Source organism: Berghia stephanieae, chromosome 11, assembly GCF_034508935.2.
Source record: "Berghia stephanieae isolate SIO BIC M18660-M18661 chromosome 11, UCSD_Bste_1.3, whole genome shotgun sequence".
NCBI lineage: Eukaryota > Metazoa > Mollusca > Gastropoda > Nudibranchia > Aeolidiidae > Berghia > Berghia stephanieae.
The window spans coordinates 19,300,456-19,323,704 of NC_088370.1; the positions used below are offsets into that span (position 1 = coordinate 19,300,456).

A 23,249-nucleotide genomic window follows, 5' to 3' on the forward strand; every position below is an offset into this window, starting at 1 on the left:
AGCGCCTAATTGAGCTCTTATATAGAGCAACATCCACTAAACGTGCTAAAGCGCTTTACAAGGGGTCCCTGGACAACAGCAGCACTTAATATTTAGGACGGGACATGACGCCTGTTAGGCTATATTACAATTTTTCGGACAGAGACAACGCTCTTAACGGCCAGGTACTCATTTTACACCTGAATAATACTATGAGAAAATGTGAGTAAAGAGTCTTTTGCAAGGACTCAACTATGCCCAAGTAAGGCTCGAACCCAGGACCTTTCGACCGAGAGCGAGTGCCATACCACTAGACCACATAGCCGCACATTGTTATGTTATGTGAGAGCACACCTTGTGTTGGAGACATCGGCTGTACCAAAATATTCATCGGGGGTTACTATGAGAAAATGTGAGTAAATAGTCTTTTCCAAGGACTCAACAATGCGCCAAGTAAGGCTCGAACCCAGGACCTTCCGACCGAGAGTGAGTGTCATACTATACAAGACCAAATAGCCGCACATTGTTATGTTATGTTAGAGCACACCTTGTGTTGGAGACATCGGCTGTACCAAAATATTCGTCTGGGGTCAAAAACTTCCGCGACCAATTGAAGTTGATCAGCACAGCAGCCTTCTGAGGTATCTGGCCATGTTTCTTCTCCCAATCCTTGATCTGTAAAGATAATCTTAAATGTGACCCTCCGTCTCAAAACGGTATTATGTCGGGAAGATTCAGACCCAAGAAAGTGAATTTACAGACAGAATGATGAGAAACTGGACCTTAGAAGTTTTTGTAAAGTAAAAAATAGTATTTATACTCCAGCACGACGTAGAGAAATTAAACCCAAGTTTTATATATGTGGCAATGAATTCAATTTCACTCAGCGAGAGTATCCCGACATAATACCGCTTTGAGACGACGGGTCACAAATGTAACCAATCCTCTCTAAACGGTAAAACGTCTGTGTAGGTAGACCAAAATTTAAAAATGTTAAAGTTGAGCTTTTATATAGATAGCGCAATACCCACTCAACGTGCTCAGAGCGCGGTTTCAAGGGGTCCCTGGCCAACAGCAACACAACACATTGGACGGGACATGATATGACGCCTGTTAGGCGATATTACAATTTTTGCGGACAGAGACAAAGCTGGTAGCGGCTAGGTACTCATTTTACACCTGAGTACTATGAGAGAATGTGAATAAAGAGCCTTTTTCAAAGACTCAACTATGCGCCGAGCGAGGACGAACTCAGGACCTTCCGATCCGAACGCGATCCGAAAATCAAACCACTGGATCACATAACAGCTCATAGACCATGAGGATAAAATTGATTGGACAGTCAATACTTATTTCTGTAAAAAAAAAAGTGCATATCATAATCAACGTTATGCATTTTTGTACAGAAATATGAATAATAAATTTTGTATTTGGAGCGCTTGGCTTCTAGTTGATTTGTAGTTGGTTTGTTTACAAATAACTTCTCCACCAATGACGTCCAATCAAGGGACGCTACTCTTCCGCTAATCTCATTCCCCTATGCACAAGACTCATTTTCAATACATTTTTTTTTCCAATTCTGAAAAGTAGCAATAATCTCTGGGATTGAGTGAATTAATACACAGGGCAACAATGACAACTTAATTCATTTCTTTATGAACTAAAAAAACAATATGTCAATGATATCTGAATTAAATTCAGAATAAATACCATTTGTTATTGGTTTCAACGTTTAAAAATTGAGCTTTTATATAGCGCAATATCCACTAAATGTGCTCAAATCGCTTTACAAGGGGTCCCTGGTCAACAGCAACATTTGACATGTAGGACGGGACATAACGCCTATTAGGCGATATTACAATTTTTTGGACAAAGACAACGCTGTTAACGGCCAGGTACTCATTTTAACCTGAGTACGATGAGAGAATGTGAGCAAAGAGTCTTTTCCAAGGACTCAACTATGCGCCGAGCGCGAGGCTCGAACCCAGGACCTTCCGATCCGAAAGCGAGTGTCATACTAGACCACATAGCCGCACGTTCTGAGCCGTCCTACTTACCTTTTGTAAAGGAAGGGTGTATTCGGGATCTTTTCCAGCCTCTTCCGCACAATCGATCATCACGCCATCTGCAATGGTGTTCTCTAGAGGGATCTGTTCGAGGGTATGTCCGGCTGATGATAACAATGATGATGATATTGATAATGGATGATAATAATTATACGAAATAATGTATTGATGATATAAAGGTAATGATGATATAAAGGTAATGAGGATATAAAGGTAATGAGGATATAAAGGTAATGAGGATATAAAGGTAATGAGGATATAAAGGTAATGAGGATATAAAGGTAATGAGGATATAAAGGTAATGAGGATATAAAGGTAATGAGGATATAAAGTAATGAGGATATAAAGGTAATGAGGATATAAAGGTAATGAGGATATAAAGGTAATGAGGATATAAAGGTGAGGAGGATATAAAGGTGAGGAGGATATAAAGGTGAGGAGGATAAAGGTGAGGAGGATAGGAGGAGGATAGGAGGAGGTAGATAGGAGGAGGATAGGAGGAGGAGGATAGGATAGGAGGAGGATAGGATAGGAGGAGGATAGGATAGGAGGAGGATAGGATAGGAGGAGGATAGGATAGGAGGAGGATAGGATAGGAGGAGGATAGGATAGGAGGAGGATAGGATAGGAGGAGGATAGGATAGGAGGAGGATAGGATAGGAGGAGGATAGGATAGGAGGAGGATAGGATAGGAGGAGGATAGGATAGGAGGAGGATAGGTAGGATAGGATAGGAGGATAGGATAGGAGGAGGAGGAGGAAGGAGGATAGGAGGAGGAGGAGGAGGAGGAGGAGGAGGAGGAGGAGGGAGGAGGAGGAGGAGGAGGAGGAGGAGGAGGAGGAGGAGGAGGAGGAGGAGGAGGAGGAGGAGGAGGAGAGGAGGAGGAGGAGGAGGAGGAGGAGGAGGAGGAGGAGGAGGAGGAGGAGGAGGAGGAGGAGAGGAGGAGGAGGAGGAGAGGAGGAGGAGGAGGAGGAGGAGGAGGAGGAGGAGGGAGGAGGATGGAGGATGATGGATGATGATGATGATGATGATGATGATGATGATGATGATGATGATGATGATGATGATGATGATGATGATGATGATGACTAATAATACTAATAATACTAATAATACTAATAATACTAATAATACTAATAATACTAATAATACTAATAATACTAATAATAATACTAATACTAATACTAATACTAATACTAATACTAATACTAATACTAATACTAATACTAATAATAATAATAATAATAATAATAATAATAATAATTAATGACGATGACGATGACGATGACGATGATGCTGACGACGACGACGACGACGACGACGACGATGATGATGATGATGATGATGATGATGATGATGATGATGACCAAAATGAAGCATATGATAATTATAATTCCTTACTCCTTGAAAAATGCACTGGAGCATCAATGTGAGTCCCGCCATGCTCAGCCAGGGAATAGACCAACGACTTGACACTGAAACAACAGATGTTACAGTTGTGAGCAAATGAGGGTATGAACAATAAAATACATTGGGCTTTTATGTACCGCAATATCCACCAAATGTACTCAAAGCGCGTTACAAAGGGTCCTTGGTCAACAGCAACATTTAACATGTAGGACGGGACATGACGCCTGTTTGGCAATATTACAATTTTTTGGACAAAGACAACGCTGTTAACGGCCAGGTACTCATTTTACACCTGAGTACGGTGGGAGAATGTGAGTAAAGAGCGTTTTCCACGGACTCAACTATGCGCCGAGCGAGGCTCGAACCCAGGACCTTCCGATCCGAAAGCGAGTGTCATACCACTAGACCACATATCCGACTAAACAATAATAATACAACACGTGGCTCATAGTTTGTTTTTTTTAAATCATGATTCCACTTGGATTCAATAGTCTGGTGTCACGTCGCCCAGCAACGGCGGCCATCGTGGTTCTAAAATAGAAAATCGGTACTCTTTATTCTTCATGCTGGCTAGAACTTTTCATGTCTTCTGATCAGAATGTGTAAAAGTCAAAACATGATCAGATTTATAATGGTTTTTTTTTCTCCTCTGGATACGATTTTCTGCTCGTCGGAGAAATATTTCATAAGTGCGTGCGCCATTGTTCCGATAGATTAGAGCCAGTTATAAGTTACTATGCGTCATTACGAGGGAAGTGACGTTGCGACTGTTGAAGCGTATTTTACTAGAAATCAAAATGTTTCACGACATGTAAATAGGTAGTAATCAAATTATGGCTGTTCGAAGTCTTGATTCAATTAAAACGAATTTGATTAGGTTGAACCTGAAAAATTTACATTAAATAATCCGTCCTTATAGACCCAAGGAGCTGAAGTTTTTCCGGTAGTCTATACGATAAAATTGGACAGTATCCTGCTTGCTACCCTTTGGATAGGATTCTATTCAGACCCAGCTACCTAATCACTGCCGGTGAAGGAGAGGGTGGGGTTTTGGAGGGGGGGGGGGGGGTGGCAGAAAAATTCGACTTCACACTAAATTAATCTGTGTACTTTTGCTGTCGGTCGTCGTCGTCATCACATCATCATCATCGTCGTCGTCGTCATCGTCATTATCATCATCGTCATCATCATCATCGTCATCATCGTCATCATCGTCGTCATCATCATCGTCAACGTCATCTTCACCATCATCGTCATTATCATCATCGTCATCATCATCATCGTCATCATCGTCATCATCGTGCTATCCTAATGAATAACAAAACAGAGATGATTGTTTCCCCTTTATGAAAACTAGTGATAAGACGTGTAAGAATACATGGATTATGTGCCTTTATTTTTTTTTTGTTTTACACCTGTCGTATAAGACGAATTGGCCGCTGTCAGACAATGATTTTATATATATATATATATATATATATATATATATATATATATATATATATATATTGAATGGTGTTAGATACACGTATGGTATATGGTACCAATAGTGCTCGACATGTAACAATGTAGCGAATTACTATTGTAACATTTACCACAATGTTGGAGTCAGTTTATATCGATGTTTCAGGCCTTACGGCCATCGTCAGGGCTGTTTGTTAAATGGGTTTGAGTTGTTGTTGTTTGTTGTTGATTTTTGAAGTGGTTCCTTATGTTTGTAGTTGATTAGTAGATGTTTTCGCATATGCGGACAGCTGTTGTACATCTCATTTGTCGTGTTGAGTGTTGCTTCGTGAGGGTGTTTGATTGTAGTATATTTCTCATCCAGGCATAAGATACATTGTTTTGATGATGACGTGTATCCCGATGTTTTAGACAGAATTATCCATGAAATACTGTGGTCTAGTTTGTTGTCTTTTAATTTCCAAATATATTCTCTGAGTTTTGTAGATGTTTTTTGTTTGTTTGTTGATGTTTCTAAAGGTTGAGGTGTGGAGGTTGTATCTAGTTATAACATTATTTTCCAATCAACAACAACAAACAACAACTAAAACCCATGTAACAAACAGTCCTGACGATGGCCGTAAGACCTGAAACATCGATGTAGACTGACTCCAAAGTAGTGGTAAATATTACAATAATATATATGGCAACTCTGATCGTGACCATGTACTCATTCTTCATCTGAGTATAGTGAGATTGAGACATTGTCAGCACGTGGATGGCAAAAAAAAAAACCCCAAAAAACATAACAACAAAGACCCGAGTGACGCCGTCTTCATTTTATCAATTCATCACATACAGAGGGGATATATTGGAGGGAAGAGAGAGATAGAGAACGAGGGGAATGGTTGATTGGTGAATGCATATCATGTGTGTATGTATGTGTGTGTGTATGTGTGTGTGTGTTATTAACATATTAGTGTGTTTAGGAATCACAATATAATTATGTATGTGTATCATTTATGTATGTAACTTTGTTACATGTAGCCATTTCTTACATACAGAGAGGAAAGAAGGTAGAAAGGGAGTGTGTGTGAGTGTGTGTGTGTGAGAGAGAGAGAGACACAGAGAGAGGGGAGAGGGAGAAAGAGAGAGAGAGAGAGTGAGAGGACACAATGTTTATCTTTTGAAGAAGGAGAGAGAAAGGGAGAACGAAGGAAATAGAGGAAGTGTGTTTGTTTGATTTTGGTTTGTGTTCTTTAAAGTTTTTATTTGTTTTGTTTTTTATTTTAATTTCTTTTTTTTTTTTCAACAAAGAAAGTTTCCCGTCTATTTCTTTTTGGATATTGTCTGTTTGACGATATTATCTTGATCTTTATTTTACTGATAGTGTTCGTTCTTGCGTAACTTTTGCCATCAATTTAATGTCTTTTTTTTTTTACATCATTATAATTTTTATGACGTATGAATAACTTTTAATATTCAAAGGTAAAAAAAAAAATCCATCAATGATAATTTCTTTTGAATTGCAGAATAAAATAATCTTGAGATCTTGGCAACAGGCGCCATAAAAAATAAAATCATTGCTGCCATTACCATTATTTTCATGATCAATATATTTACAATATGACCACACGATCCAGGACTGTCTGGCATTCCTTAGCACTTCTCGGGTGTAACATCAGACTTTTCTTTGTCCTAGATGGATTGTTGTCAAAGCTGTCGAGCTCCATCTACCCGAAGGGCCCTATCAGCTATAGCAATGAAGCCTCAGAACCCTGCCCCGTGCACAGCGGCGTGACACAAGGCTGTCAATTGGTGTCTCTACTATTCAAAGTTTTCATCCAAACAGTCCACAGAATGGGTCCACTTGCACATCAGAAGATATGGGAAGCTGTTCAATCTGACACGACTGAGAGCAAAGACTAGGGTTCCGCACAGTCCTTATAAGGGAAATGCTATTTGCAGATGACGCAGCTCTGAGCTCGCACATCGAGGAAGACCTTCAGTGGCTGATGGAAGGTTTTGCCACGCATGCAGGGAATTCGGGCTGTCTATCAGCATCAAGAAAACTAGCGTCATGGGTCAGGATGTCGCCTCTATACCAACAATTCGCATCGACAACGAGGAGCTAGAAGTCACTGATCACTTCACATATATGGGCACAACCATCACTAGCAACCTCTCACTTAATGCAGAATTAGACAAGCGCATTTACCAACGCTGCCGCTGTCATGGCACAACCGAGCAAGAGAGTGTGGAAGAATAAGCAACTCCCCCTTGACACCAAACTCAAAGTACATCAGGCGTGCGTACTCAGTAGCATACGGTACGGCAGTGAATCATGGACCCCATATGCCAGACAATGACGTCAAACTGCCAGTCCTTTTTGATTTCAGTATCAGGCTATAAAATAACGATGGCTACGGTCAGACCCGACGCTGCTCTCATCAAGACTGATCACACGGGGCGCAAACCATCGTTTATTGAGACAGAAAGATGCCTACTACTAATATAATAGAACTAATATTTTTGTATAAATACAATAATTATTATTATCATTATCAATAACATTAACATTTTTCTTTCTTCATCATCTTCATTCTCTTCATCTTCATCTTCATTCATCTTCATCTCTCACATCTTCATCTTCATCATCTTCATCTTCATCATCTTCATCTTCATCTTCATCATCTTCATCTCATTCATCTTCATCTTCATCATCTTCATCTCATCATCTTCATCTCATCATCTTTCATCATCTCATCATTCATCATCTTCATCATCATCATCATTCTTCATCATCATCTCATTCATCTCATCATCTTCATCATCATCTCTCATCATCATCATTCATCATTCATCTTCATCATCTCATCATCTCATCATCATCTTCATCTTCATCTCATCTTCACTTCATCTCATCATCTTCATCTATCATCTCTCATCTCATCTCATCTCATCTTCATCTTCATCTTCATCTTCATCTTCATCTTCATCTCATCTTCATCTTCATCTTCTCATCTTCATCTTCATCTTCATCTTCATCTTCATCTTCATCTTCATCTCCATCTTCATCTTCATCTTCATCTTCATCTTCATCTTCATCTTCATTCTACTTCATCTTCATCTTCATCTTCATCTTCATCTTCATCTTCATCTTCATCTATCTTCATCTTCATCCTTCATTCTTCTCATCTTCATCTTCATCTTCATCTTCATCTTCATCTCATCTTCATCTTCATCTTCATCTTCATCTTCATCTTCATCTTCATCTTCACTCACTTCTCATCTTCATCTTCATCTTCATCTTCATCTCTCACTTCATCTCTTCAATCTTCATTTCATCTCATCTTCATCTTCATCTTCATCTTCATCTTCATCTCTCTCATTCATCTTCATCTTCATCTTCATCTCATCTTCATCTTCATCTTCACTCTTCATCTTCATCTTCATCTTCATCTTCATCTTCATCTTCATCTTCATCTTCATCTTCATCTCATTCACTTCATCTTCATCTTCATCTTCATCTTCATCTTCATCTTCATCATTCATCTCATTCTTCATCTTCATCTTCATCTTCACTTCATCTTCATCTTCACTCTCATCTTCATCTCTTCATCTTCATCCTTCATCTTCATCTTCTTCATCTTCATCTTCTTCTCTTCATCATCTTCATTCTCATCTTCATCTTCATCTTCTCATTCTCATCTTCCATCTTCATCTTCATATCTTCATCTTCATCTTCATTCATCTTCATCTATCATCTTCATCTTCATCTCATTCTTCATCTTCATCTATCTTCTTCATCTTCTCTTCTTCTCTTCTTCTCATTCTTCACTCTTCTTCTCTTCATTCTTTTCTTCTTCTCTTCTTCTTCTTCTACTCTTCTTCTTCTCTTCATTCATCTTCTTCTATCTATCTTCTCTCTCTTCTTCATTCTCTTCTTCATCTCTCATCTTCATTCATTCTCTTCTATCTTCTATCTCTTCTCTATCTTTTCTCATCTCTTCTCATCTTCTTCTCTTCTTCTTCTTCTCTCTTCTCTATCTTCTTCTTCTTCATTCTTCATTTCTTCTTTCTTCTTTCTTCTTCTTCTTCTTCTTCTTCTTTCTTCTTTCTTCTCTTCTTCTTCTTCTTCTTCTTCTTCTCTTCTTCTTCTTCTTCTTTCTTCTTCTTCTTCTTCTTCTTCTTCTCTTCTTCTTCTTCTTCTTCTTCTTCTTCTTCTTCTTCTTTCTTTTCTCTTTCTTCTTTCTTCTTCTTCTTCTTCTTCTTCTTCTTTCTTCTTCTTCTTCTTCTTCCTTCTTCTTCTTCTTCTTCTTCTTCTTCTTCTTCTTCTTCTTCTTCTTCTTCTTCTTCTTCTTCTTCTCTTCTTCTTCTTCTTCTTCTTCTTCTTTTCTTCTTCTTCTCTTCTCTTCTTCTTCTTTCTTCTTCTTCCTTTCTTCTTCTTCTTCTCTTCTTCTTCTTCTTCTTCTTCTTTCTTCTTCTTCTTCTTCTTCTTCTCTTCTTCTTCTTCTTCTTCTTCTTCTTCTTCTTCTTTCTTCTCTTCTTCTTCTTCTTCTTCTTCTTCTTCTTCTTCTTCTTCTTTCTTCTTCTTCTTCTTCTTCTTCTTCTTTCTTCTTCTTTCTTCTTCTTCTTTCTTCTTCTTCTTTCTTCTTCTTCTCTTCTTCTCTTCTTCTTCTTTTTTTCTTCTTCTCTTCTTCTTCTTCTTCTTCTTTCTTCTTCTTCTTCTTTCTCTTCTTTCTTCTTCTTCTTCTTCTTCTCTTCTTCTTCTTCTTTCTTCTTTCTTCTTCTTCTTTCTTCTTCTTCTTCTTCTATCTTCTTCTTCTTCTTCTTCTTCTTCTTCTTCTTCTTTCTTCTTCTTCTTCTTCTTCTTCTTCTTCTTCTTTCTTCTCTTCTTCTTCTTCTTCTTCTTCTTCTTCTTCTTCTTCTTCTTCTTCTCTTCTTCTTCTTCTTCTTCTTCTTCTTCTTCTTCTTCTTCTTCTTCTTCTTCTTCTTCTTCTTCTTCTCTTCTCTTCTCTTCTTCTTCTTCTTCTTCTTCTTCTTCTTCTTCTTCTTCTCTTCTTCTTTTCTCTTCTTCTTCTTCTTCTTCTTCTTCTTTCTTCTTCTTCTTCTTCTTCTTCTCTTCTTCTTCTTCTTCTTCTTCTTCTTCTTCTTCTTCTTCTTCTTCTCTCTTCTTCTTCCTTCTTCTTCTTCTTTCTTCCTTCTTTCTTCTTTCTTTCTTCTTCTTCTTCTTCTTCTTCTTTCTTCTTTCTTCTTCTTCTTCTTCTTCTTCTCTTCTCTTCTTCTTCTTCTTCTTCTTCTTCTTTCTTCTTCTCTTCTTCTTTCTTCTTCTTCTCTTCTTCTTCTTCTTCCTTCTTCTTCTTCTTCTTCTCTTCTTCTTCTTCTTCTTCTTCTTCTTCTCCTTCTCTTCTTCTTCTTCTTCCTTCCTTCTTCTTTCCTTTCTTCCTTCCTTCTTCTTCTTCTTCTTCTTCTTCTTCTTCTCTTCTTCTTCTTCTTCTTCTTCTTCTTCTTCTTCTTCTCTTCTCTTCTTCTCTTCTTCTCTCTCTTCTTCTCTTCTTCTTCTTCTTCTTCTTCTTCCTTTCTTCTTCTTCTTCTTCTCTTCTCTTTCTTTCTCTCCTTCTTCTCTCTTCTTCTTTTCTTCTTCTTCTTTCTTCTTCTTCTTCTTACTCTCTTCTTCTTCCTTCTTCTCTTCTTCTTCTTCTCTCTTCTTCTTCTTCTTTCTTCTTCTTCTTCTCTTCTTCTTCTCTTCCTTCTTCTTCTTCTTTCTCTTCTCTTTCTTCTTTCTTCTCTTCTTCTCTCTCTCTTCTTCTTTCTTCTTTTCTTATTATTATTATATTATTATTATTTTTAAATCCTCATCATTATTATTAATATTAATATTATCATTATTATTAATATAATATTATCATTATTATTAATATTAATATCATTCTATTATTATTATTATTATTATTATTATTATTAGTATCATCATCATCATTATTATTTATTTTTTTAAAAATATGACGCTTGTTAAGCGAAATTGCTTCTTTTTTTAAATTTTCCGACAGAAACAACGCTATTTACGGCCAGGTACTCATTTTACGACTGCGCACGGTGAGAAAATGTGAGTAAAAAGATTTTTCCAAAGCCTCATCTATGCGCCGTTCAGAGTGAACTTGAAGCTATGACCGGAGGCGAGTGTCACTTCACAAGACCGCATTGCCACACATAATTGCTTAAAAGGCGTCTTATCTCGTCCATGATAAGTGTTGCTGTTGGCTTTGGATCCATTGAAAAGTGCTTTAAACCACGTTGTGACATTGCTCTGTATGAAACTCACGTTTAAAAAGTTCTCAAGAAATTTTGAAGGTTGTTTACTATTTAAAACACATCCATTTATTAATCCCCAATGGGAAATTTGTCTTTAGGGTCTATTCCAAGGGAAGACTGGAATAACCCAGGCGTCAGTCGTAGTGCAGCGCCGCAAAATGAGCTAGGACAAGGCGACTTGCTCAAAGCCACACAACGAGGCAGGTAGTCGAACTCGGTACCTTTTGGGTATGAAGCAGAGACCGTATAGCTGAGCCACGCTGCCCTTTTCAAACATATTATCCTTTTATTGTCCTTCTATATTTCATATTCATCGTACATAATACTTTACAAATAAAAATGCCTCGTGATTTCTAGATAATTCATTCAATTTAAATGTTATTGCTAGCTGTTCATATTATCTTCTATCGATGGCCTTTTGAAAACCATGTCTCATGAATTTTCCTAGTTATTTAAACACAATTTAATAGAATGCTTACGTTTGAAAAGTCATTCAAGCGTAGCAATGTGTTGAAAACACCGATAGGAATCCAATAGGATTAGATCAGCCAAAATTATATTAAATGGGCCTTTTTCAAAAAACTGCCAAATTCCTGTCCTGTGACGATAATTGGATCTGTGAAATATTTGATGCATATATTGTTAGCAAATACTTGCTTACACAGTATCACGACACATTACTAACTTGTATGAAACATAAAAAACGAAAATCGAGAGAGATTCAGGATAGATATAACGTTTTGTATTGACTGGGGTAGAGGAAAATACCCTGTCCTTTTTTTTTTTGCATGATGGCTTTAAGTCGAATTTTTAACAAAATGGAGTGTCTTGTTATATACACCTATGAATTCACCTGATGCAAATTGCCATCTTCTAACATCCTCATAAAAGTTTGTAACGATCAGACTTTTTAAAGTTTTATTATATATTAATAAAGTCTGTCCCCAAGGGGGCTACTCATTCCTGTAACAGCAGTGAAAATTAACCAATTAAAATCCTCTTAACAATAGAAGTGCAACTTACAATGTTTTCTCGCCGTAGCTGCCCCTTTTCCATCACGGCCGAAACTACAAACACATGGTTTTTTCATTCAGTGTGATTTCCAGTTCAACACCACTTCAAGAATGGTGAGTAATGTTCAACATTAGACCATGACCCTCATTCCTGTTACCAGGGCTTGTTATTTAAATTAGAACTTGTATTAAAAATAAAAAGTATTAGTTTATAGCTTTTTAAGGCTCTAAATAATAGCCATACTTTAATGTTGGAGTAAATCATATTTTAGGGATAGTATGAATCGAAGCGAGATAAACTCATCCCTGTTACACTCATTCCTGTTACACCTTGTTTTGTAACAGGAATGAGGGATGTAACAGGAATGAGGAAAACATAACAAAAATGAGGAACAGGAATGAGGAATGTGAACTTTCATAAAATGAAACACATGTTTTATTGTCACTAAGACCTTTGGAGCATAATGGCCCATAGAATCGGAGCTTATCCCTGTTGCTGTAGCATGAAACAGACATTTAACTTATGAATACGAGGTTGGTCTATAGCAAATTACATTCCCAGCAGCACTGGTACCATGATATACACCTGGGTGAAGCAAAGTGAAGCAACCGGAATGAATTTCCTTGATTAAGGAAACCACTCTATGGTTGTGGAGGTTTTCGAACCTGTTACCTCCCAGTCGGGAGTCCCTTTCGGTAACGACTCGGCAACGGCGCCTCCACATAGTTTATCGATTCATAGCATATTCTTTTGTTTCATAAGGATGTGTTTGGTAAAGTGTTTTGTAAACCACTGAAGTGTCACAGGCCTATGTCCATTGAAGTGGTAACATTCATTGTTACAACGTTACCATTAAAAACAATTTTTATTGTTTATATATTAATTTCTTCCATTGCTGAAAGACTATTTTTAGTGCAAAGTTACCTTGCCAATACCAAATGCCTAATGTCCAAACATAGTTTGTTGCCTGTTAGGCTCAGATACATTTTAGATGATTACTATGATTTTAACGGCCCGGTATCGCTTGTACAAATGTGACATTGTATCACATAATAGTCTTCTTTGTTTCTTGACTTTATTCATGTTACACCTTGTTTTGTAATAGGAATGAGGGTGGCGAAATTTAACTTGATATTATTGTTCATTTTCAAGGGTCATAGCTTTGTTGTAACGATTGTTTTATTTTGTTTTCTTATCACAAAGGCCAAAAAAGCCATGATGTCAGCCGAGAGCAACGACTTTACCGTCAAAGACGAGATGGAGTTTCTATTCGACGTGCTGTTAATCTTAAAAAAGAACAAGACAATTACCAGAGCAACAATTCGAATGGAAAGAAAAAGTCCATAAAAGATAAGACACCAAGAGAACAACGCAAATAGAGAAAGAATTGGATAAATAATTATCACACACACACACTACAAACCGGAAACAGCAAAATCTTGACCTGGGTTACACTCCATCCTCACACTCAAAATCTCCACTCCAGTATGTCTCTCGTCAAAGATATCAAGCTACTAAAACAGCCAATGAAACCTAAATGTTGGAAAACCAAAGTCTTGAAGAATTGAAAAGGCTGTCCTCTCTTTCTCAATCGAAAAAGAAATCCGAAAAGTACAAAAAGCGCTTGGACAGGTCATTAAAAATTAAAAAAAACTTTCGTTGACACCCCGATCAAAAACTAGAAAAACTTTTGAAAGATAGCATAAAAAACAAGAAAGTGAAAAGAACATTACAAAATCATTTTGCACTCCTATAAGACATCAAACATTTGAGGAACAGAAGGCACATGTACACATCCGTGAAACATCTGGCAGCTGGTATGAATCTCAAAAAATATAAACTCTTGGAAAAATTCGGAAACGACGTCAAATGCCTCCAAAATTTCCAGATCTTGTCAAGCAAATAGTAAGAGATTTTTTCCTGAAAGGTGACACTTCTAAATTAGCTCCAGGAAATAGAAATACAAAAACAAGAAATAAAGTCAAGAAACAAAGAAGACTAATATGTGATACAATGTCACATTTGTACAAGCGATACATCTCTTCCAACCCATACGTGTCGTTTTCTTCATTCTACCGACTTAAGCCATTTTGGGTTGTTACTCCAAGAAAAAGGGACAGAGAAACATGTGCATGCAAAAAATGTGAAAACATTAACATGCTTGCCTCAGCGCTTTGGAGAAAAGGAGTCAAGAATGTTCAATAATGTTGTTGGTCACATCAATTAAATTTCATTCATTTCTACAAAGTGATTTGAAGCAACAGGTTTTCAAAGGTAATGATGGAGACATGCCCGAAGTTTCACCGGTTGACTTAAACAGTGATTCAGGGGATGAACATGACCAAGATGACATAGACATTAAGGTGATGCCGACTGAAATCGATTACAATGGTTTTATCAAAAGATTGAATGAATACAAATCATTTGATGAAGTGGTTGATGAATGTGAAAATCAAGCATTACGTGTTTGTGAAATAGTTGGGGTCAACAGAAGTGTAATCAAAACTCGCATTGGTATTGACAACAGGTGTACACATTTAATTTCAAATGATATACCTAGATCTCTGTGTGATGGGAAACAGTTATTTCCAGTCAAGCTGAGGGCCGATGGGGATTGCCTGCCTGCCTGTGGTGCAGTGTATGCATTTGGCGAAGACACACAAACAGACGAAATACGAGTAAGATTGATACAAGAACTGGCTTTACACAAGGACCATTATTTGTCAGATTCAAACCTTGCATCACTCAATGACAACATCCAGACAGTTGTTGAAATTTTGTCACAAACTTGGACCTTTATATTCCCGATGTCAACATAAGTGATAAAGATACCCTGGAATAGTTGTTCAAACTGGGCATTATGTCATTAAGTAAACCAAAATCATACATGGGTATGTGGTAGCTTCTCGCTCTTTCCATTGTTTTAAAAATGCCTCTTTTGTCTGTTTATCCAAAACTTCCGAACTGCCACGAAAGAGTATCCTGAATTTAACAAACAATGTTGGTGCTCTTTTGTGGGTCTCTACCAACATAAGCCCCAAATCATCGTACAGGCGCCCTAACCCTTTTGTTCCCCTTCTGAGTTTCAATCACTAAGCGTATTGAATTTATAATCCTTTCGATTAAATATGTTGTAATTACTCATTCCTGTAACAGAAAACTCATTCCTGTTACGTCCACTCATTCCTGTTACACAAACTCATTCTTGTTAAGAATGCCTTTTTCATGTTTTTCATGCTAAATATACATACTTGAAAGGAAATATTATTTGTGGTGGTTTAACACTTATATACCTAGACTTTGGTAAACAATTTTTATTTTTGCCATTTTCCTATAAATTTTTGGAGATGATGATTGCTCAAATAATATCCTTTGTTTTCAAAAACTGATTTCTGAATGCCTTTTGTAAAACAATAAATGTCATTTTGTTGTCAAAATTAGTATCAATGCTTTGTGTTTATTGTTTTTCAATGTTTTATTTCAATAGTTGTCCAAAAATGTGTTAACTTATGTAATGTGACATATTTTTTTAAGCGTAACAAGAATGAGTCACATGTAGATTGTGATTCACAAATACATTATTAAGTGACCACTGGAAACTCATTAAGCCCTGTTATTACAATTTTATGTCGCATACATATCACAGAAAGCATACACAAAATAATGAGTATGTTGGAAATACTTGATTTTTCAAAAATTGGAGGACTCGAATTTGGCGTTATTTTGAAAACGGCCGAAATGGTGATCCGCCGTTTCAATCCATTATTATGTCGGTGTTAGATAAACCGATGATAAAAATGTTAATTCAAAACATGTCCTAGATATGTACAGTTTTCATCAAAATAAATCTATGCCTTACTGAAAGAAGAACGTTTTCATTTCCTCAACTTAAAAAAAAAAAAAAACTCAACCCCCCCCCCCCCCGGAAATTCCCCAATTCAATCATATTTTCTGCAAAAAAAATAGAAATAAATAAATAAATAACTTAACGAGACGATTTCCTCCGATGGTTTCCTTGCCAGATTATATTTTCTTGATATTTCGAAAGAAGACTTTTTTTCATCAGTAAATAAATTCAAAATTGAAAGAGAACCTTATCATATATTATTTTTTTTTTTTTGGTTTCTTTCTGAAATTGAATACGCACTTGACCATGGGGTTAATTAAGTTGTCTTTTAGGGCGTGTCTGTTTGTTGTTGTTTTTAAGGGTTTTACAGCGCTTGCAACAAATTTAGGTTATATCAACACCAATAAAAAGGAAGAAAATGGGATAGTAAAAATTTCTATAATAACAAATAAAACAGCCAAGAAAAAGTAAGACATAGGGGAACTGGGAACAAATAGGGATCAGATGTAGATTCCAAGAGCACACTGTCAATTAGTTTGAGACCACCTATATGTCTCATCCGGACACAAGCACAAAATCCAAAAAAGAGGAATACACTCTAACAAATATAATAATAATAACAGAGAGATTATTTTCAAGGAAAAAAATATAATCTCCCAAAAACAATAACTATGCATTTGACTGTTTCCCTCCCAGTTAGGACTCTGGCCATGGGCCAGGACAAAACCAAATGATCTCATTCCAAGAAAAAGTCTGAAATCATGTTGGAAAACAGATATCAGGGGATAGAAGACAGTTTGTACCCCCCCCCCCTACCCACTATGGGAGGTCAGGAACCCCACCCAGTAGGGCGTGTCTCTATTATTCATTTCGATATAGATAATATGCGCTTGGATAAGAAGCTCACAACATTGCCATCCGGAAGTAAAACGGACCAACACACAAAACTGTTTTAACCTTGAACGTTTATAGTCTGGTTCAAACCGTTTAGTGAGAATTACTCATAAAAACATTACGCCACCCCTTGGGGCGCCCAACATGAGCCACAAGTCCTCGCCATTCTGTCCTGTCCTCCATAAGCGGACGCAGCTCCCGGGTTATGTCCATTCCTGTGTCATCTAGCAGACAGTCAATGTATGTTTTATTCTCCTGCCTCTGGTTTTCATAGGTGGTTCCCATAGCACATAGCACAAGACTGCTTGCAATCTCCTCCTTGTGTCTCCGGCAAAAACAAAACAAAACAAAAAACAAAAAGAAAACAATAACAAACACTAGAGTGATATCAAGTTCGTACTACATATAGATAGAACGAAGGTGACGTCACTCGAGCCTTTGTTATTGTTTTTTGCCATCCGCGTTTATGAGTAATTCTCACTAAACGGTATTAACCACACTATATTATACGTTCAAGGTTAAACATAGTTTTGTGTGTTGGTCCTTTTCACTTCCGGATGGCAATGTTGTGAGCTTCTTAGCCAAGCGCATACTATCTATAATACCTGACTGGCGTGGTCGATCACAAAATCACATGACTATAATTTGACAAATTAAATTGGATTCAGTAGTCTGATGTCACGCCTCCCGGCAACGGCGGCCATCTTGGTTCTAAACAATAAAAATCATTACTTTTTATTCTTCATGCTGACGAGAACTTTTCATATGCCTTGTTATCAGAATGCGTAAAAGTCAAAACATGATCAAATTTATGTTTTTTTCCCCTCTGGATACGCTTTTATGCTCGCCGGAGAAATATTTCATACAGGCGTCCGCCATTGTTCCGATAGTTTAGAGCCAGTGTTACTAAGTTACCATGCGTCATTAGGAAGGAAGTGACGTTACGACTGTTGAAGAGTATTATGCAGACAATAATCCGACCCTTCGTCTCAAATGAAAAAAAAACAGTGTCTGACAAATCAGGAAAAATCATCCCATAAAGTCAACCCGCCTGGCCTGGTGGGATCGATGGTGTAATTAACCAGCAGATTTTTGACCAATCAAAATATGGAATTTTTGACACACCTTCACACGTGCACGGACAAACATAGTTGGTTGTTTATAAGAAATAACGTGAATAAAATCAACCTCTCTCTCTCATCATTGTTATTGTTTTTATACCGCCAAATGGGCGACTAGTTGTCACACGATTTTCTCGATCAAACTATAAACGTTTAAGTAGACATAGTTTTCTGTGTTGGTTCTATTGATCAAGCGGTAAAACATTCGGTATTTTACTTAGACACATACCATCGATAGTAAAACATGTGTAGTATCTTAAGTTAACCCATCACTACAATTATTTACATCATGACGACTGCCCGAGAGGCGTGGTTATCTATGTGTCTATAGATAGTTCGAAGATGACGTCACTCAGGCCTTGGTTATTGTTTTTGCCATCCGCGTTTGTGAGTTGTTCTCACTAAACTGTATTAACCAGATTTTAAAAGTTCATGGTTACACAGAGTTTGTGTGTTGGTCCGTTATACTTCCGGATGGCAATGTAGTGAACTCCTTGGCCAAGCGCATTCTATCATTGCCATCCGAAAGTATAACGGACCAACACACAAACTCTGTGTAACCATGAACTTTTATAGTCTGGTTAATACAGTTTAGTGAGAACAACTCACAAACGCGGATGGCAAAAACAATAAAAAGGCCTGAGTGACGTCTTCTTCGAACTATCTATTGGCTTCATCTTCTTAGCCAAGAGCATACACTATTATAATATTTATTGGACGTCTAGATTATCCCGACATAAACCGATATTGAGACGATGGGACTCACGGGTGGTTCCCACGCATTATAGAATGCTCATGGTGTCTTGTTTGTTTTTGTTTTTTGTTTTGTTTTATTTTTGTGTTTGTTTTTTTTTTTTTTTTGGGGGGGGGGGGGGGGTGTTGGTTTTTTTTTTTTTGGTTTTTTTTTTTGGGGGGGGGGGGGGTGGAGTGGGGTGTTATCAAATCATATCATATCAGTAATAAGGCTTTAAAATGGACCAAATGTGACCCATCGTCTCACAACGGTATTATGTCGGAACGAACCATATGCTTAGAAGCCGAATTATATTGTTAAACTGGTCAAAAATATCACTTGTTGGCATTAACACCCTAAAATATGGTATCCATTCTTCTCAATAATCATACAAACTCAACACAAGTTTGATATTTCAGGCTATAAATTCAATTTTCAACATCTTAACCAACCCGAATTAATACCTTTTTGAGGCGAAGGGTCACAAATGTTCCTTAAAACATAAGTAATAATGATATAATAAACATTACACATTGCGGAGTTTAAAAAAATAATTGCATATTAAAAAGGGAGAAACAGATGAAAGTATGGAAGAAAATTAAAACAATTTTTAAAAACCCAAAATAATAATGTATATTACATATGTATGTATATTATTATGTGTGAGAAAAGAACCATCCAGCTAATAAAGTAATCACTTCTTCTTCAAGTACCAAGTCTGTGCCAGACATCGGTGATCATGATACGCCATTCATCTCTCTGATCAGAAAAATAATACTACTCTTCTCTTTCTTTGTCACCCAGCTGTTCAACCTTTTCAAATATGTGTTTCTTGGTCTACCTTTACTCTTTTTACCTTCTATCTTTCCTGTGAGAGCAAGATGTTCAATATATTTATGTCGATTTTCTTCTTCTAGGTTCCATGCCTGGTCCAGGCTTCGGATACTGCATGAATTATCTCTCTCCATTCCTCCCTGTCTCTTGCTTTTACAAACAGCTCTTGGATTGTTAGGTTGCTGAAGCCCTTCAGTTGGTCTATGCGTGTTTTTCTTTCGTCTCCCCCGGGCGTGTTTACCAGGTATTTTTCCACAACTTGCCAGGTATTCATTCTTATCTTTCCTTACTATGTGTCCGAAAAAGGATAGTTGTCGATCCGCTATTAAGGGCATTAGTTTCCTTTGTTGGTATGTTTGTTTTAGCACTTCTTCGTTCGTTTTGTGTGCAGTATACGATATTCTCTGCATCCTTCTCAAACACCACATTTCAAAAGCTTCAATGTTCTTTTGTGTTTCTGCATTTGTAGTCCAGCTTTCGCATTCGTATAACAAGATTGGCCACACGTAGCACTTCAAGACTCGGAATCTAATCCCGAACGACATCTGTTTGTTTTTCAAATGTTTCCGAGGTCCACGAAGGCCTGTTTGGCTTGAGTTATTCTTGCTCGTATGTCTCGGTTACATCTTCCATCTGTTGTCACTATTGAACCCAGGTATTTAAAACTTTCTACGTTGGTAAGTTGCTCGCCGTGAATCGTTATATTGCAGGTGTTGTTGTTTTCGGGGTTTTTCTGTAATACCATGCATTCCGTTTTGGTGATATTCACTTCCATTCCCTTGACTTCACTATCCACTACCACTTTGTCAACAATCTTTTGAAGTTGGATTTCTGATGTTGCAATGAGTACCGTATCGTCTGCGTATCTTATATTATTTATGTTGTGACCTCCTACTTTTATTCCCTCCATATTAGTTATGCCCCTCATGATTGTTTCTTGGTATAGATTAAACAGATCTGGTGAGGCAACACACCCTTGACGGACTCCTTTCCTAATAGGAATGGAATTTCCTGTAGAGTTTCCGATTTTGATAGATGCCTGCTGGGTGTAGTATAATGTTTGCATGAGTCTGAGGTCTTTCTCATCAGCGCCAATGGAGTGCAGTTGTTTTAGTATTTCTTCGTGGCGTACTCTATCAAAAGCTTTTTTTTTTGTAGTCGACAAAACAGAGGTATAGTGGGGTCTGAACACTTCACTTAAAAACACGGAGGAGGTATATTGCGTTCCTTGTCCCTCTGTCAGGTTGGAATCCATATTGTTCTTCTGCGATTTCGGGGTTAATCTTATTCCTTAGCCTGTTGATAATTATACGCAACAGTATTTTGTTGATGTGGCTTATTAAACTTATAGTTCTAAAATTTTCGCATCTGACTGCACCTGCTTTCTTTGGTATTGCTATCAAAATAGAGTTACAGAGATCTTCTGGAATTTTCCCAGTGTTGTATATATTGTTGAATAATATGTTAAGTTCATCAATTGCTAGATCTCCTAGGCTTTTTAATACCTCTACAGATATTTCATCAGGGCCTGTTGCTTTACCATCCCTCATTCGTTCCATGGCATGTTCAATTTCACTTTTGGTGATTTTTGGTCCGCTTAATGGTTCTTTGAATTTCAGTGGTGGTTCATTTCTATTTGGATCATTGTACAGTTCGCCTATGTATTCTACCCATCGGCTTTCTACATGTTGTTCTTCAAATAGCAGTTCCCCTTGTTTGTTTTGGATACAACTTCCTGCTGCTTTGCTTTTCCTTTTCCCTGATAGTTCTTTTATTCTTTGGTGAGCTTGTTGGGGGTTGGGTTTGTATTCTCTTCGGATTTCGCAGCATTTCCAGTCTAGATAGTTCTCGTGTGCCTCGATGCATTTGGATTTAATGTGGTTGTTCAATGTTTGGTATTCTGCAGACCCTCTGTTGCATTTTCGTCTTTCTTCAAATAGGTTTAGAATTTCATTTGTCATCCATTCCTTTTTGCTGTTTATTTGAGCTATTGGTAAATGCTTTTCTGCAGTTGCTTTGACACACTTTTGGAATATATCAAATTGTTTTTCACATTTTTCGTTATCAGGTTCACTTTGGCTTTGTATCATGAGTGCATTTTCAAATTCTTCTCTCATTTTTGTTTGTATGCCATTGTCTTTGCATAACCTGTAATCCCTCTTTATTCTACCAGCTGTTCTCTGAATAGCTTTAAACTTTATCCTTACTGTACAAACAACTGGGACATGGTCACTGTCTACATCGGCGCCTGGGTAGGTTTTGCAATTTAATATGCCATTTCTGAATCTTGATGATACTGCTATAAAGTCTATCTGGTTCCTTGCTCTGTCCCCTGGTGATTGCCATGTCCAGGTTCTTCTTGGGTGTTGTTGAAACCAGTTGTTTGAAATCATTAATTTATTTGTTCTACACCAATCTGCCCAGATGTTTCCTCGTTCATTTCTGTCTCCGAGTCCATGTGGTCCGATTATGTCACCATCTCTGCCTCTGCCAATCTTAGCATTTAGGTCCCCCATTACCATAAGGACTTCTTGTGATTTACACAATCGTTTTGCTTTGTCTAGTGAATGGTAAAACTCTGTCATATCTGCATCTGTCGCCTCTTCTGTTGGTGCATAAACTTGAATAATATTGGTGTCAACTACAGGTCCTCTTAGCTTAACCAGCAAAACTCTGTCTGAGATTGCTACGTGCCCTTTGTAAAATTTGGTTGATTGTTGGTCTAAGATCATCCCTACTCCTTTTTGGAAAGAGGTTCCACCACTCCATATGATCTTATATGTCGTGTTGTTTTCTTGTTTTGACATGGTTCCCTGCTCTTTCCATCTCATCTCTGCCAGGCCAAGAATATTTATTTTGAGCCGTTTCATTTCTTTTAGAATGTTGTTTAGTTTTCCTTTTTGGGCACAGGTCCTGACATTCCATGTCCCAATTTTGGTTTTGTCACATTTGTTAAATTTCTTTCGTCTAGTAACTGGCTGACGGTTCGGTGTGACCTGACGAACATCACGCTCCCAACCGAGCGAGGCAGCCGTCTTCTGTGAAAACGTGCTCCCCTTTACGCTGTCACCGTTTAACTTTTTGGACTTATTCATGCAGTTAACTCGGCAGTTAACTGTCGATTTAGGTATCCTAAAAATTGCATTTGTCTTTTTCTTATTGTACGAATTAATAACCTTTAATATTCAGCTTGCTCTAATACTTCATTAGTTTTCTTCTCTGTCCATGAGATTCTTAACATCCTTCTAAGACACCACATATTCTGCTGCCTCCTGTAATCACTGATAACATAAATTTTTTCACGAAGCACTGAATCAAACGCTTTCATACTCACTAGACGCCAGGAACAAAGTCTCCGTCAACCAGGACCGTTGTTTTATATTTTGGATTCGTTGGAATTGACATGGAGGTGTTTACTCCATGGTCATGTGATAAGTCTACCAGCTTGGCCTCAGTTGTATACAACGTTGTCATGACAACTAAAAGTGTCACACAGGCTCTCAGCAGCAATATTCTCTCCATTTTAACAGTAACCTGGGTAGTAAAAATCAGATAAAGATAAAATCGAATTTCCAATAATCATTCATCCACTT

The 23,249-nt window shown here is 37.5% G+C and overlaps 2 protein-coding genes and 1 long non-coding RNA gene across 4 annotated transcripts in view; 1 reads left to right on the forward strand and 2 right to left on the reverse strand.

Moving 5' to 3' along the window:
• The window catches only part of LOC144956713 (uncharacterized), a 224,672-nt gene that overhangs the window by 81,903 nt on the left and 119,520 nt on the right, over window positions 1-23,249 (reverse strand). The window lies entirely within an intron of this gene.
• The window catches only part of LOC144956530 (isatin hydrolase-like), a 36,223-nt gene that overhangs the window by 5,630 nt on the left and 7,344 nt on the right, over window positions 1-23,249 (reverse strand). For both annotated transcript variants that reach the window (XM_078887088.1, XM_078887089.1), the window contains exons 2-5: window positions 22,991-23,190; window positions 3,447-3,520; window positions 2,037-2,149; window positions 527-654 (exon numbers count right to left, since the gene is read on the reverse strand). In XM_078887088.1, the coding sequence (XP_078743214.1) occupies window positions 527-654; window positions 2,037-2,149; window positions 3,447-3,520; window positions 22,991-23,190 (515 nt within the window). The remainder of the gene's footprint in view (window positions 1-526; window positions 655-2,036; window positions 2,150-3,446; window positions 3,521-22,990; window positions 23,191-23,249) is intronic.
• Window positions 12,065-15,616, forward strand: LOC144956805 (uncharacterized). The gene is made up of 2 exons (XM_078887538.1): window positions 12,065-12,340; window positions 13,431-15,616. Exon 2 carries the CDS (start codon window positions 14,432-14,434, stop codon window positions 15,044-15,046), a length of 615 nt encoding a protein of 204 aa, XP_078743664.1. The 5' UTR covers window positions 12,065-12,340; window positions 13,431-14,431; the 3' UTR covers window positions 15,047-15,616.